The 17,454-nt window shown below is 35.4% G+C and overlaps 1 protein-coding gene across 1 annotated transcript in view; it reads right to left on the bottom strand.

The window, feature by feature from the left end:
* Positions 1-17,454, bottom strand: part of LOC148115377 (ABC-type organic anion transporter ABCA8-like) — a 68,512-nt gene that overhangs the window by 36,384 nt on the left and 14,674 nt on the right. Inside the window, exons 7-16 of the mRNA XM_087887028.1 lie at positions 15,604-15,742; positions 14,101-14,286; positions 13,642-13,774; positions 8,067-8,238; positions 6,951-7,009; positions 5,467-5,577; positions 3,044-3,219; positions 1,717-1,836; positions 1,182-1,320; positions 314-404 (exon numbers count right to left, since the gene is read on the bottom strand). Of these exons, the coding sequence (XP_087743154.1) occupies positions 314-404; positions 1,182-1,320; positions 1,717-1,836; positions 3,044-3,219; positions 5,467-5,577; positions 6,951-7,009; positions 8,067-8,238; positions 13,642-13,774; positions 14,101-14,286; positions 15,604-15,742 (1,326 nt within the window). The remainder of the gene's footprint in view (positions 1-313; positions 405-1,181; positions 1,321-1,716; positions 1,837-3,043; positions 3,220-5,466; positions 5,578-6,950; positions 7,010-8,066; positions 8,239-13,641; positions 13,775-14,100; positions 14,287-15,603; positions 15,743-17,454) is intronic.

Raw genomic sequence — 17,454 nt, 5'->3', positions numbered from 1 at the left:
GTGAAGATTTCAAACTAACTTTAGATATATTTATTATTTCACTATTTTTATTCTTTATATGATTCTATAAAATTGTCTATTTGTTGTTTTTTAAATGTTACTTTTAAATGTTCTCCATTGTTGAGATTTGTTTTTGCATTTGGCTAAATTGCCTCAATTGTTTGTATTTCAAAATGGAAAAGCAAGGTATAAACCTGAAAAGAACAAATGAGGGACTGAAAGAATGGTTTAAATATTCCAGCATAGCATTAATATTAAGCTTTTAAACTACAATAAAAATGTATCCATAACACTAACATATTATTAGTAGTACCTTAAATGATAGCCAATGCCCCATTTTTTCTTCAAGAACAGGGATGAACCAACACATTGCAGCCTCCCATGTGAGATAATAGCTTTCCGGTCTACGTAAAGAGCAAAAGGCATTTTTTAGTTTATCTCATTTGATAATAAATTCTATATGCCAAATTCAAACTATATATAGTTATTGGAGATTTAGTCGAGTCAATGCAGAAAATAAAGCACTGGTTTAGTATAAAATATTCATACTGACTGGCATATGAATTCGACCTAATTCTTACTGACATAAGAAAGGAGCAAACTAAAAGTAGACAAGCTAGCATGAACCTTTAAGTTAGGATGAGCCAACAGTGGCTAGAATGGTAACTTTTACCTATCCACATCCAAATGTTTTTATTTGAGATTTCATGGAAATGGGAATGGGAATAGAATCACAGGGGTGGAAGGGACTTTGAAGGTCTTCTAGTACTTTTTGAGTTGAATCTATCTGAGAGGGATGGACAGTAAGAAGTCCATAAATATATAAATTCCCCTCTATCTGCAGATAGAACAATAAATATACAATGAACAACAAAGGAAGTAACATTGACAGATCTAAAAAGTTGCTGAAAGTAAAAGGTGAGTAAGAGGTTCAATGGTCTTAGTAGGGGAGAAAGGAACAGCTGCAATCCATGAAAATCCTGAAATTGACAGGAGAAGCAGACTGATGCGTAGTGCTATATGTGACTGGATTTAAGAAGTTACATGGATCAGCTGACATAATCGATAAGAACAGAAGGAGAAAGAATGGTCTTTGAAGAAATAAAATTACAATTAGTACTATTTCTATAGTTCATCTCTGTTCCCACATTCTAATCTGCTTCAGTATGAGGTCTGCTCACCAGAAAGGATATCAGCTTCATCCATGAATTGGGTGGTGAATAAAATGACCCGATCTGCTTTGCGTTCATTCAGGAGAGACCACACTTGGTGTCTAGAATATGGATCCAATCCAGAAGTTGGCTCATCTAATAATAATACCTACAGTAGGCATTTGATTGCATATCTTAATTCAACACATTAAAACATTAGCACATAGCATTCATTGTTGATGTACAGTTTCTCATTATGAAGACACAAGAATATTGCAAAATTGTATGGCTTTTGAAATAACATTTAGAAGATTTTATTTTTATAATAGAAAATAATTCTATTAAAATTATTGCAAATTTCATTTAACTTGCAAAAGTCAAGAAAATATTAGGAAGGGGGTTGAGAAGCTAAAGCTGAAAGAAAGGGAAACCATATCAGAATTAGGAATTTCCATGATTACTATCTATGCAAGTCATCAGTAAGGATGAAAGCACTGCATTCGTCAAATAAAGCATACTTAATGGTATATGTACAATGGGACTGTTTGCCTAATAGTGGGTTTACCTTTGGTTCTCCTAAAAGTGTAATCCCAAGAGATAATTTTCGTTTTTGTCCACCACTTAAATGGCTAGCTTGGGTATTTTGAATGGCTTTGATGTCCAAGAGTGTCAACAATTTTTCAACCTATAAAAAAATATAAATTTCAATTATTTTGCACTTCTTACCTAGAAATTCAGTCTCATAACTGAATGAAAGAAATGTCCATATATTTTATATATTTAGTTTTTAATGTATATTTGGATCTTATTTATGTTGCTGCTCATTTCTGAAAAACTATAAAATTTTGTTGACTATTTAGCTTGGATGTTTTCCATTGTATTGATCTCCCAACAGGTAAGTAATATTTCATTGTAAATCAATATCAAGCACTGAAAGTTGAATCTTTTCTACTTGTTCAGGCAGAAATTTACATGGCCATAGTTTGCACATCCTTTTCCTGAAGAAGCCAGATTATATTCTGCACTTCAGAATTCTCTTGGCTTTTTTCCCAAGGTTTAAAAATAAGCTTTGGCTTATTCATCTTATTTTCATTGCTGGCAGTCTTCCTATCAACTGGCTAACAAACCATGATTCAATTGGTAGAGAAATGGTCTATTACAGGGTTTTTTCAAATAGTGCTTTGTGGAATTTGGGGTGGTAAATAAAATAAATAAGTTTTAAATATTCATCAAAGGGAAATAAGCAAGCATGGGGAAAATCAGATGAATATTGTAGTTTAGAGAGAACTTGGAAGAATGAAATGGAAAGCATAGTAGGCTCCAAACATTTGTATAAGTAAAAGACATGGGAGTAATTTTTTAAAAAAATATACCAGATTTATGACAGCCAGTAAATATAACATCCAGAAAAAATGGTTTTAAAATTGAGCAGTTAAGCAATTAAGTGTAGGAGATGATGAAGCTGAGCCTGAAGGAGGGGTCAAATGCATCATAAGTCATTAGTCCCTGCACGCCCACAAGAGAACTAAGTCGAGCCCATCTTGAATCCCTTTCTTATCTCCCGCTTTTTTTCCTTGACCGTTAGTTGGTCAGATTCTTGTAATAAAGCTTGCAATAAATCTTTATATTCATTTGAACTGTCTGAATCTCCTGACTTCCCCAGTGCTTTCCATTAAGTTGGTTATCAACACATTTGTCCTACTGATTCAAAAGCATAAGCCATGTTTTCTAGAAAGGACTGGCTAAATACAATCAGAGCAGAATAATGTTATCAAATCTAAAGGAGAAATGTCCTGCAGTGGAAAAAGCTAAAAAGGAAAACTGTAGAACATAACCATCAGTGCAACACCGATCTGTGCAGGACAACAGAATATAACTGAATCCATTATTACCTCTTTTTCTATAGCATTAGATGGTATCCCTTTTATTTTAGCAAATGTCATTAAGTTTTCTTTTACTGTTAAAAATTCAAACTGAATATTGAATTGTGGACAGATAGCACTTATTTCCCAAATCTTTTCCATTTGTTCCTTTTCACATACATTGTACTTGAATATGGATGCAAAACCTGTAAGCATTAGTAAAAAAGATTACATAGAGAATTTTCCAATTAAATTATATAAATAATTATATTTATAAATATATTTATAAATAATTAAATAAAGATCTGTATACTGCATGAGTAAAAAAGAGGGCTGTGAAAATATCTACAGACCTCTCACATCCTGGACATAAATTGTTAAAAATTCTACCCTCAAAAAGACGCTACAGGGCACTGCACACCAAAACAACTAGACACAAGGACAGTTTTTTCCCAAATGACATCGCTCTGCTTAACAACTAATTCCCACAACACTGTCAAATAATTTACTAAGACTGTATTACTATTATTCTTCTCTTCCTTACTAGTATCTATCTCTTCCCACTTATTACTATAAACATGTTGCTTGTATCTTTCGATTTATATTGTTTTTATTTGTTTCCTAGTACGATTTGATAGCTTATTCGTAACCTTGTCTGTCACTAAGTGTTGTATCTTTTTATTCTTGATGAATGTATTTTATTCTCCTTAAGTACACTGAGAGCATATACACCAAAGACAAATTCCTTATGTGTCCAATCACACTTGGCCAATAAAGAATTCTATTCTATTCTATTCTATTCTATTCTGTTCTGTTCTGTTCTGTTCTGTTCTGTTCTGTTCTGTTCTGTTCTATTCTATTCTATTCTATTCTTTTCTATTCTATTCTATTCTATTCTATTCTATTCTATTCTATTCTATTCTATTCTACTCTACTCTACTCTACTCTACTCTACTCTATTCAATAGGCTATTACTTTAGTGTATGACGAATTAAAAGCCTGCTTTTCAAATGGTTTTTTTCTGTTGTTTATCCAATTCATTATAGTATAAGTACTAATGATTGTCTTCCTAAAGCTACTTTTAACTTAGCACTAAAGGGGATTGTACCACCCCTACCACCCCCACATACCATAGAGGCTGGTCTGTGCTGCAGTCTGGGAGTTCTCCAAGACACCATGGAGAGGCAAAGCTTTCTCCAGCTTCCCTGCTGCACAAGATGAAGCCATTCCTGAAGAAGTATGCTCCAGTTTCCATTACTCATCCCTTCATCACCTAACGCTAGGATGCTACGCTTGGAGCTGCATTTAAAAACCCTGAGTGGGTGAGAGCTTCAACTCAGGATTAACTCCTGGTGACTCCTTGACTGGTTTTCTTGCAGTTTTCTTGGTAATGTTTCAGAAATGATTTGCCCTTGCTTCTTCCTAGGGCTGAGAGGGAGTGGCTGGCCCATGGTCACTGACCTGATTTTGTGCCTAAGGTAAGACTACAAGTCCCAGTCTTCCGATATCTATCGTGCCTTAAACCAATGCATCGAACTAACTCTCCTTTAAAGACTACTGGGAAGAAAATAGCTAAACATTTTTCAAAGAGACATCAATATTAATCTGCATATTGGAATATAAATTTAAAATGTCATGTCAGTACTAAAATAATACAGTTAGTCCTTGAGTTACAACCACAACTGAACCCAAAATTTATGTTGCCAAGTGAGAAATTTTTAAGTCAGTTTTGCCCCATTTTACGACTTTTCTTGCCATAGTTGTTAACTGAATCACTGCAGTTGTTAATTTATAACATGGTTGTCAAGTGAATCTGAGTTCCCCATTGATTTTGCTTGTCAAAAGGTCACAAAAGGTGACCACATGAACACTGCAACCATCATAAATATGAACAAGTTGTCAAGCATCCGAATGTAAATCACATGATCACGGGGATGCTGCAAAAGTCAAAAGTGTGAAAAATGGACATGTGTCATTTTTTTCAGTGCTGTTGTAACTTTGAACGGTCACTAAATGAACTGTTGTAAGTCAAGGATTACCTGTATTTAACTAGGCCTATAACATCTAATCTGTGTTGTTCAAATTATAAACTGATGTAAAGAAATTAAAATAATTACTGCCAGATATATGAAGTTTCACAAATCTAGGAAATCATAACAAAATTATAATCTTATGTTAAAGAAACTCTGAACTTTGAAAACTTGAAAATTGGGTTTTACAACTTCATGGAAAATAAAACTCTTAGTCATAACAGTTTATCAATGAAACTTCACTAGAGGACAACAGCAGAAAAGGGCTATTGTCGTTTTCCCTGAGATACCTAGTTGATTATTGTGGAAAACAGAAAATGGGACTAGACTGGACCATGATTAAATCCAACAGGGCTGCACTTTTCTAAACATACTTTGAGATTTGTTTGGCAATTGAATTCATTTTAAAGTTTTGATTCTTACCATCAGATGGTTTGGAAAGTCCACTCAGGATGTTTAGCAATGTAGTTTTTCCAGATGTGCTATGACCAAGTATTGCAGTGATCTGACCTTCATAAATATCCAAGGACAATCCTAATATATAAAGAAGCCATATCTGCTGTATATATTAAATGATACATTGAGGCATGTAACAGAAGAAATCATGCTGGCTTTGTTCACACATAACTGTGGCACTACCCCAATATTAAGAATCTATGTTGTTCTTGGCAAAGCAGCTAAACCTGAGGGACTGTGAGGGACAAGAAACAAGTCACAGAGCAATGAAAAAGAATATTGTTTTAATTTGTGTCCTCCATTGATTTATTTTAGGATATGCAGTTCCTCTTCTGAATAGCGGGAATCCTAAAACACTTTTCAATTGCGTACAATTATCCTATTTTGTTAAGCAGTTCTAAAACCAAATGTTTTCCTGAAACTTATTCTTACATGACAGGATGTTATTTCTTTTCTCCATCCATCCTAAATTTGAATTCATTGTTTTGCATTTTATGAGTAAAACACCGAGTTCTTCAGGTTTTTTTAATTCTGAATTTTATAATTGCTTTTATAACTACAATAAAATAATTATAATAAAATAAATAAATATATATATAATTATAATTGCTACCGATTCTAGTGCCAGTCATTTTTTTCTTTTTGCTGGCACTCATACAACCAGTTTCCCTCAGGACTTCCTATCAAGATATGGGAGGAAATTAAAAATCAATTTGCTGTTCCTTTTTCAACCTGTGCCCAGGAAGCTGATGGAGAATGTAGAGATGAAGGTGTAAAAGCCCTGGAGATTGGTCAGAAAGCTGATCTTTGAAAGTTAGGTAAATGTAATTCTTAAATTTAAAGCATCTCAGGAAGCTTTCTCTACAAGAAGGAGAGCACAAATATCTATGTTAGGTGCTACCTTTTCATACAAGTCACACAATAGTTTGGAATACCCTCTATGTCCCCAAAATCCCAATAAAATCATGTCAATTTATTGCATCTCATGAATTGCTGGCATTTTGATCCCTGAGATACCATGTGAGGTCAGACAAGACTTGTAATATTTTATATATTTACTCTGTTTTCTTGCCAAACATCTTATGAGGCAATCATTGTAGGTTGTACCCATTTTATTTTTAAAAAGTGGTCTAACTTTAGAGCAGTGGTTCTCAACCTGTGGGTTGGGACCCCTTTGGGGGTCGAATGACCCTTTCACAGGGGTCGCCTAAGACCATCCGAAAACACATATTTTCAATGGTTTTAGGAATAATTTTATGGTTGGGGGTCACCACAACATGAGGAACTGTATTAAAGGGTCGTGGCATTAGGAAGGTTGAGACCCACTGCTTTAGAGGTTCAAGAATTGTATTTACGTATATTACAAATGTCCTGCTTCCCAAATATTTTGTGCTATTTCTGTCCTATTTTATAGAATCAATAATATATATTCTAAAGTGCAGTTATCTTACCTTTCAAAGCTTCTGTTTCTGTGCTTTTCATTTTATAATTTTTTTTAATGTTATTTAACCTAAAAATAGTGAAATAGTTATTTGTCAGTACATTGTGGGATTCTTCATACAAATTTCAAAATCACCCAAAATATCACCTTGAAATAGCAGAATATTAATTTAGCATTTAATATGTCATAGTAAATATTAGATATGGGATGTATTTTCCTCTGGTATATGTCCAATAGACATAATAAAATTAATATAAAAATATAATATAAAGATAAAGACAATGCAGGTAGTCCTCAGGCTAGCATAGCCCATTGCTAAGTGATGTGGTTGCAAAGCTTAACACCAGGACCATATGGGTCATTAAGTGAGGACTTCATATAACATTATGTGGATGAGGGAATTTCAAGTAAGCAGACCAGGTGGAAACCAAGGGTTGGCACTACAGAGCGCAAGCAGATGGGGGAAAAAGTGGTGGGAATGCAAGCGACTTTTAACCTCCAACAAGCTTCCTGTTGACTTTGCTTGTAAGAAGTCATTGGGGAGGGTGGAAATGGCAATCATGTGACCTTGAGATGCTGCAACCATCATAATGGTTGCCAAGTGGCTAAATTGTGATCATGTGACTTCAGAGATGTTATAACAGCCACAAGTGCAAGGACCAGTCATAAGTCCCCCTCATTCAGCACTGTCACAACTTTGAATGGTTGCTGAACAGATGGTCATAAGTCAAAGCCAAACCTGTTGCAGCAGAAATGTATTTCTTATAGCATATTATTTTCTCCTTATGAATGCATCTCCCCCAATGTCCTCTGAGAGCAGAACCTATAGCAATAGCAATAACAATAGCAATAGCAATAGTACTTAGACTTATATACCACTCCACAGTCCTTTTACAGCCCTCTCTAAGTGGTTTACAGAGTCAGCACATTGCCCCCAACAATCTAAGTCCTCATTTTACTCACCTCGGAACGATGAAAGGCTGAGTCAACTCGTGAGACTCTAACTGCCAAATTTCAGACAGCTGACATTTAGCAGAAGTAGCCTGCAGTACCGGACTCTAACCACTGTGCCACCAAGGCTCAGTAAAATAAAGTAAAATAAATGTCCAGATTCAATGTCTCTTACCTTATGGCTTCTCTCCCATCGAATTCAGGAGGCATAGGTTCAGCATTGTCACTGAAGATACTCCCGTGACTCCGTTCGTTTGTAGGAACATCACCAGTATAGGGGCTATTTGGTTTACACCAATAGGTCTTCTTCAAGAAAAACAACGGAGGATAAGGTACCCCATATTTGTCTAAAAAGTATTTTACAAACAGCAAATTGTCATAAATCCAAGCTAACTGTAAATTCTTAATGTTCATATTGAACATACAATAAAGTACAAAGCTAGTCTTCATTGTTCTTTTGCAGTATTTTTGTAACTGTGAACCTGACAATAAACTGAATTGATGCAGTCAGTTCAGCTCCCTATAAATCATAACCTACATCAAAACTAAAAAAGACTTCTGATTACAGAAAGAAATGTACTACAGTTAAAGCCTCTGAATGTATTAAGAGAGGAAAGGGCAGTTCAAACCTGGTTTCAGTATGTACAGCTGCAGAATAGATGGAAAAAAGATCAGAAAATTGGTTTTACACAAAGTGAAGAAAATTTGATAAAACAAATTAGGGATCAGAGTCAAATGCACATAAAAAGGTTGTATAATATATTGATAGAAATAGATCGGAGACAGAGTTAGTTAAAGATTGTATGATAAAATGGGCACAAAATTTCGAAGAACCAATAATGATGGAAACATGGGAAAGGATCTGGGTAAGAAATGTAAAATTTACACAAGCTCAAAATCTGAGAGAAAATTTTTATAAAATGTTTTATAGATGGCAATTGGATCCTAAAAAGTTAGCTCGTATGTACCCAAACCTACAATCCAAATGTTGGAGATGTGATTGTGTTGATGCTACCTATTTTCATGTTTGGTGGACTTGTAAAAAAGTTAAAGCATTTTGGATAAAAATATGGTGAATTATTCAAAACATTTTTAAAAAAAGGATAAAGTTTACTCCACAGTTGTTTTTGTTAGGTATAATTACAGATTGTACGGCTATAGAGACTAATTTGATTCTGAACTTAATAACTGCAGCAAGACTTTTGGTGGCGCAGTACTGGAAGAAGGAAGATTTACCTACTATTCAAGAATGGACATTAAAAGTAGTAGATTTAGCCGAAATGGTGAAAATTTCAGCATATCTAAAGGACCATTCAAATGAGAAATATATGTTAGAATGGAGAAGATGGATTGATTATATTTAAGGCAAATATCGGACTAAAAAATTTCAAATAGCTTATGAATGATCAATGAGATTTTATAAAGTACTTAAATTTAGTTTAGTAAAAGGGGAGTTAAAAGTTCAAGAGGGGGATAGGAGGCTATAGATAATTAGCTTATATTAGCTTATGATTGTTAAATGTTATACCCTGTATTTTGCTCTGGGAAGTGGGGGGGGGGAGGGAGGGGAAGGGGAGGGTTGGAAGGGGAGGAGGGAGAGGGAAGGGGAAATATCTGTAAAACTTTTAAAACTTTTCAGTAAAAACAACAACAACTAAAAAAGAGGAAAATAGACGAAAGCAACAAACAGGAATATATAATTCATTTGAGAATTCTTGCTAATCTTGCTACCTATATCATTAGCTGACAAATCTACATGTAGCACTGGTATAAATAAGGCTACTAACCAGTGGTGGGTTTCAAAATTTTTACTACCAGTTCTGTGGGTGTGGCTTGGTGGGGGTGGCAGGAGGAGGATACTGTAAAATCTCCATTCCCACCCCACTCCAGGGGAAGGTTACTGCAAAATCCCCATTTCCTCCTGATCAGCTGGGACTTGGGAGGTAGAGAATAGATCGGGGTGGGGCCAGTCAGAATTTTTATTACTGGTTCTCTGAACTACTCAACATTTCCGCTACCAGTTCTCCAGAACTGGTCAGAACCTGCTGAAAGCCACCTCTGCTACTAACCTACATTTTGTTTGTCTGTGAGTGCTTTTGAGTCAGTTTTTTACTTCTGGAAACTGCCTGGACAAATCCCTAGTTTTCTTGGCAAGAAGAGATTTGCCCTTGCCTCCTTCCAAAGACTGGGACAAAGTGAATGGCTCAAGGTCATACAGTTGACTTCATGTCTAAAGTGGGAGTAGAAATCATGGTCTTCTGGTTTCTAAGCAAGTACTTTAATCATTACACCAACCTGGCTCTTGGTTATCCTACCGTGTAATTTATCTATATAACGAAAAAAGATTATGTGAAAGTCTTGGTTTGAAAGCCATGATAGAAGGAAGAGGTCAAATTCTAAGACCCCATCTGCAATGACTATGACACATGGAGGATTGCAATATAGGCTCTAAGGGAAATACTGTATATGGTAGAAAACATTAAGTAACCATTAAAGCAAATAAAACAAACCAGATATATTTCAGGTCTTTGAAACTAAGATAAAGGGAGGTGCCATAATAGATCTGAATAAAGGCAGCCTAATCTTGTGGCGTATGTATGAAGACATATTTTAATTATGAATGAAAGGGCAAAGATCTGTGTTAGGAAGTAAGAATTGGTCATCTAGATTGTTGCAGTTGTATATGAAAATAGGAATAGGTATATGAAAATAGGAATGCACTGGTTGGTGATACTAACATGTTTTAGTATCATGTTTTAGAATGCAGTAATAATGGAAAAATCAATATCAGGTTTGGGGAAAGTTGTGTAGCATGCTGAGTGAATTAGATCCTGTGGAGGGAGGAATATTTTGCTAGATGATATGGGTGGATGAATAGAAAAAAGGATGAAAGGTACAGAAGTGATTAAACTATTTGGCCAATGAATGAAAGTGATGATTGTTTGATGTGCATCTACTTAGAAAAAAGATCTCCTTGTTTTAACTATGTGGTTTAAGTGTAAGTTTATTCATTTGTACATGGGGCAAAAAAAATGAATATAAATCTATAAGGATGATTCAATTGATCGTTTATGATGGACTGAAAGAATGAGAGAAGCATATAAAGATGAAAAGAGGTTCTGAATGTCAGACAAGCAGGTTTACAATAATTATCAAATAATAATCCTGTGAAAAATGGATTTGGAGAAAAATAGTGAAAGAAATGAGAATGGAAGTAGAATGATTGCAGGGAGAGAATAGATTGGTCCAGTTTGAAAAGTTATTTGAAAACAAATTAATCTCCCAAATGAATAAATGGGAAGGTTCATAAAAAAATGAAGCTTGAAATAAGGTTGCAGACTGCCACCAAAATGTGTGGTATTAAGGTGATAGACACTGTGAAGAAGGATGGTGAAAAGATGAAAGAAAAGAAGCAGTAACTGCAAAGAAAATACACACACATGCACACACACACAAATTAAAATGAGAACAAGGGCTTTAAGTGAGAAAAAATATTCCTGATAGTAGTACTTTAAAAATATGGGAATGATATGGGAAATATGTTGATGATGAATACTATGAATGTTTGTATCTAAGAAAAAAAATGCTGAAAAGCAAATTTTAAGTGCTGTTAGAATGTTGAAAAATGGCAAAGTGTTTGGTAGAGGTGGTATAACTTAATAAATGTCACAATATGAATGTGGTTTGCTTACAATTTATTTATAATGTATACGTGAAGACATCGCAGTGAGAATGCTGATTGTCAAAAATGATAGCAAGACAGTGCAAATTGCTACAGTTTGTTAAGGGTGTTTGGCTGAGTATCAGGAAGAATTCTGCCTGAAAAGATACAAGGACAATTTGGCTTTAAATCCGACTGTTATTTTCAGTAGGACCAGTGGTGGGTTGCTACCGGTTCACCCCGGTTCAGGTAGCAGTGACAGTGGGAGGCTCCACCCACCCACCCGGATGTCATCAAATACGCTCTGCGCATGTGCAGAAGCTTCTGCACATGTGCAGAAGTGGTGTGTGTGCAAGTGAAGCAAGCGCATGAAAGAGAGAGAACCGGTAGCAAAGAAAGTGAAACCCACCCCTGAGTAGGACATGTAAATATGTATGAGTTTGAGAAAGAAGTTTAGAAATACTGTATATGAGTTTGAGAAGTCATTGCTGATCTCTATGATCATCAAGATCTTTTTTCAAGGTCAATCTGTCTGTAACCTGGTCTTGCCAGCCTCTTAATAGTGCAGTCATTGCCATTGTAATTGAGTCTCTCCATCTTTCTTCTAGTTGTTCTCTCTCTTTCTCTCTTTTGATATTTTACAGAATTAGAATCGTTTACACAAACTTAGGTCTTTGTGTAATGTGTCCAAAGTAGGACAATATGAGCCTGACCTTTAGGTCTCAAGTGAGTAATTCTAGATTGATTTGTTTGTTGATCCATCTGTTTGTTTCCTTGCTTGTCCATGGTATTTTTCAGGTCCCTTCTCTAACACCAAAGTTCAAATTGTTAGTACTCTTCCTATCCTTTTTCTTGAAAGTCCAAATTTCACTTCCATAGAACATCACAGGGCATAACATGGCTTACACAATTCTGTTTGCATACTATACTATATGCTTGTGGATTTAGAAGAAATTAGATTTAGAAGAAATAGATGATGTTAATAGGTGTGAATTATAAAACAGTATGGAATTAAAAATGAAATTAAAACATGAAGAATAAATGGGATGCTTGGCAAAAGGTTTAATACTGAGCAGGGAGCAAGAGAAAGAGGTATGATGTCCCCTTGGCTGATTTTTTAGCATTGTATAAGGAGTTATTGTGGTATTGTTAATTGTGTTGGTAGGGACTGTGATGGGCTTTGGTAATGATGATTATATACTGTTGGCTGAGGACCCAAATATTTGCAGCGAGTGTAATGAAGGCAGTTGTGTTTCACAGGGAAAATGGAATGAACAATTGCAAGGACGTATAAATAGCAAAAAGCTGATATAAGTGGGTGAATTTGTGCATCTTGGTAGAATATTTACTAAAAATAGGAACATGAATGGAAATATTTTAAGATGTGCAAACACTGGTAGAAAAGTATTGGGTGGAATAATTCTGTTGTGAAGCTTTTTGTCAAGAGAAGTAGAAATTGCTAAGAATAAAAGCAGGTTTCTGCCAATTCTGTTGATGTAAGTGGGAGCCGGATATGTCAGGAGAAACATAAATGCAGTACAAATGTGTTAATGGTGAAACAAGAGACTAAAAGACCCAGAATGAACGGATGCTGAATATTTGTGAATCGAATGCAAAGTGACTGATTTGTATGAAAGCAATGCATTGGAATTGTTGGTCATGTACGGAAAATAAATGGGAATAGAATTGCAACACAAAAATGAGAAGCCAATGAAACTGATGAGCTCCACAAAATTACTAAGGTTTAGAAAACAAAAGGAAAGTTTTCTTTCTCTCTTGTCATCCACCTTTAATTTCATTTGCTTACTCTAGCTTACACCATTTCTGTGCTTTGCATAGCACTGGTTTCTTTTAAATGGTCTACAGCTCATACATGTTTACACAATATGTGAACAAGACTGTTGTATTTAGAAGCTTCAAATGAATTTCAGTCAACTTAAACTATAGAAAGATATAATACTTGCTGTCTCAACTTTGTTATTTTCCCCTGTTTTTCAGGCCAGTTCCTAATTCAAAAATGATGCTTCCGAGTTAATGAAAAGCAACTTGTGGTTTGCAAACTATAATATATTCACAGTAATATTCTTACCAGGCACAACCTTATCAAAATAGAAAGCCAGCAGCAAGTATAAGAGGCTGTCAATAAGCAAGCAATAACCATACGGTTCGAACATTAAGTCAGTAAAATCAAAGATCCTTCCATATTTTTGAAAATAGAGAGCCTGCATGAAAAGAACAAAAAAAATTTGTAAATCAAATTCTCATAGGAAAGAACAAAGAATTGAAATGAAACTAACTGTTTAGTAAGTTAAACTATTGATCCGATTCTAACTCTCTTGGAATGGAAGCATAGGTCTCAGGAGTATGATGGAAAGATTAGAATGGAATGCCATTTTGTGCCCATGTTCAGTTTGCTATGTGTTCCTATCAAAATATCTTTGGAAGAGAAATACCTATGCCACCAGAGTGAGTGTCAGATGTGTTTCCTGTTAGTTGCATCGTGATTAGGAATTAGAATTTTGAAGTAAAATACAGTGTGTCACTTTACCTTTGAAATCCCAGCACCAAAAGCAAACGGACAGAAGATGCTCAAAATCAATTCCAAACTTGGAGGTATCAACCTGATTGTTGTAGTAATGTTGAGGGCTCCCAAACAAAAAATGAAAATGAAAATAACAAAGCTAGTGATTCTGGGTTTCTTTAGGAGAGAGCTCAACATGAAACAGAGACATATCTGCAGAAGAAGAAATTGCCAGTTAGTACAGTTTACAAATATGCAAGATACAATAGAATGAATAAATTATTGTTCTGTATTTATATATAACTGTTGCATCCTACATTAAAAAGATAAATTATTACAGTAGATACTTTCTGGGCAGGATTCAAACTGAACTGAATTAATAGGAAGACGGTGCATAATGCCTTCTTATAGCCACGTTTCCCAAAATGTTATCATCTCTCTAAGCAAGAGGAGATGGGAGTCCAATCAAACTGTAAATGCTCAAGATAAAGAGAGTTAAAAAATCAGCAGTAGAGTGAATTGAGTCTATTTGGCTCTAAGTGCTGAGGCATTCAGGCAACATGAAAAGACTGTGGGACCACAAATGGAACCTGGCACCCATTTTTGCTTCCTACTCTTCTACAGACTCCTAATGCCACCATGCTCAATAATTTTGAAAAAGTATATTCAACTTCATTGCTCTGCCACTCAATACTGATAATTGAACTTTTTAACCTAGAACCATGGCTATTAAATTTCATTCTGTTTGGAAACTTCTCCTACTATATCACAACTGCATCAGAATGTTCCCCCTTATTTTAGAGGGTGTCCATTTCCCCACCCTTGCCCCTGGCTATCACAAGCTGAGAAAACCTTAGTCTTCTTATCCCATGTGGGGATCTTCCACAAGAATCTACTCAAATAAAACTTGCAAGACAATTTTCAAAAAGCATCACAGACTTGCATATTCCATTTGTGGTGATTACAATGGTAGGGGCAAACAGTGAACTAATCTTCAGTCAAGTGATACTCAGAGTATCTTTTTCAAAAATAAGGAAATAACAGGTTTTCTTTAATCATCCCAAGCCAGTTAGCAGACTGCAACATTTGAACTGAAAATTCTGAATAATTGTCTATAAAACATTTAATAGTTATCTAATCTCAAATTTATCAAGAAACAAATGACGTAACCATATTTTCAATATTCTCTGGAAAGGTGCAGTCGGCTTATCAAATAAATGACAATGAATACAAAATAGAGAGGTATGCTTTTTCCTATCTTTCAGCTAACCAAACAAAAGAACTTTTTACTAAAGGAAATAATATGTCCAGGTATGCTTTAATTGAACTGGTATCTCCAGGATCCCTCAAGCTATTCCCATGTTTGGGTGCTTCATTAAAAAGAGAGAACACTTGAGAAATAAATGTTTTAATTTAATATTTAAAAAGTTTCTTCTTAACTTGGTGCAGAAACTTTCCTCGAGCAGAACAGAAATATTTATTGCATCAAACATATCACCTTAACTGAGAAAAGGAAAGCCCAACACTTACAGATGAAATGCCATAAAGGAAAAGCAGGACAAATAAGGTAGAACTGCTGCATAGGTAAAAATATGTAGCTTTCAGACAAAATGTCAGCACTATGGTTAGAATTGAGATGTATATGGTGTAGAGCAAACCCCAGGAGAGCCTATGAAGAAAAAGACATTGTTAACCTTCTTGATAACATTTATCTGATTTTTCTCCACTTTCCTTAAATTATTTCTCCAGTTTAGCTCAATATTATGGTCCAAGCCTACAGGAGAAAAACATTGATTGCAGGAAAGGCTTCTCTTGTGACTGTGAAACTGAGGCTCTTATCGTTAAATGGCATTTGGCAGTCATGTCTTGTTAGGAACAGTAGCCTAATATGAAGAAGAGTGGAGGCCTTCAATAGCCTTCCCATGACCCCTTGTCTATGTCAGGGCGCTGATTAATCCCATTCTGCCTTTGGGATAATCGCACCTTGATTAAGAGGAGTGGATCGAGACTTTTCCTTGCCAGCATACTTTAAAAAAACAAACCCGAAGATATATCTTCTAAGAAAACTCATTTATTTGTTATAAAGAAAAATAAAACATCTTACTAATCTAATAGTTACATTTTTGATAACGTTCGTGCCGGCCACCTCCCTATGGTCAGACTTTTTGGCAAGAGAAGAAAAAAAAAAGTGTGAGAAGGAATGTGGGTGGAGGACATGCGCAGTTTAGCTTACTGATAACAAAAGTTGGCAAGCTACGGAAAGTCTGATAGTCCAGAAATGAGAGCTCAGCTGGTAAATAAAAAAACGCAGTGACAGTCTACACCAATTTCAAGGAATGATAGAAAAATAAAATTATTATTTTTTTCTTTAAATGTGTTAGCTGTCCAACACCAAGGAGCCAAGGATGACTCTTCCAAATAGATATAAAGCAGATGTCTCCCTCAACTCTTCCCAGATTGCAGTTATTGGCAGATGTAATCAAAGAATATCCACATAAAGTGATATGTTTTGTGGGTCTTTTCCTTTTGCTATTCAGAGAGAGGACTTACTGGCTCTTCTTGAAAACTTTTTTTTTCAATGAAAGGAATCTAGAAAACAGTTCCATGGCTATCAATTTTTTGGCATCTCTTTTGTTTAGACAGAGGAGTGACATCTAGAATGCTATTGGGCTTGAGTTCTGGTCCTGCCAAAATTGATCCAAGTGACCTAGAACATGGTCAATCCTAGCTGGCTAGAAGCAGTTTTCTAAAATGAGCAGAGGATCCATTTTTGGAGTAGACCCTAGTGACATTATACCTCATCCAGCCCCATCCCTAAAAACACACCTGCAGAGGTTGTTAAATATATTACAAAGACATTTGCTCCAAGTTGGGATATTAGGTATTTAAACTGGAGGGTAGTCCATGGAAAGAAAGTTGCTTTAAGGTGCATCTGCTCACAGTAGCATTGTTTGAGGTTTTAGGAGCATAAAGAAATGTACAACAGTATCAAGAAATGTTGAGGGCATTAAAAAAAGTATCTGTTCCACTTGAGGGTCTATTTAATGGATGCAGAGCTATCTTTGACAAATTAAAAGAGGTAGAAGCAGAATTAGAAGCAGCAGGGAATGTTAGCAGACTCTTGGGTAGAGTTAGTTGCATAAATGAAAAGTTACAGAAAAGAATGGGTGAGTCAAAAGGGAGAATTTTAAACATAAATGCTCGCTTAGAAGAGGAGATGAGCCAAGTGTAAACTTCATTAGATCCAATGAGCCACAGCTATAGGAGGACCCAATTCATAATGAATTCATAAGTTGAAATTACCCTCTCAAAAGCCTGCAATACCTTCTCCTCTGACCAATATTGGAGATCCTTACCCTATGTAAGGTAGAAGACCTAACA

The sequence above is a fragment of the Pantherophis guttatus genome, chromosome 2 (assembly GCF_059756535.1).
Source record: "Pantherophis guttatus breed Tessera chromosome 2, ASM5975653v1, whole genome shotgun sequence".
Lineage (NCBI taxonomy): Eukaryota > Metazoa > Chordata > Lepidosauria > Squamata > Colubridae > Pantherophis > Pantherophis guttatus.
The sequence above is the reverse complement of the archived record's forward strand: the minus strand, read 5'-3'. Positions and strand labels throughout refer to the sequence as shown.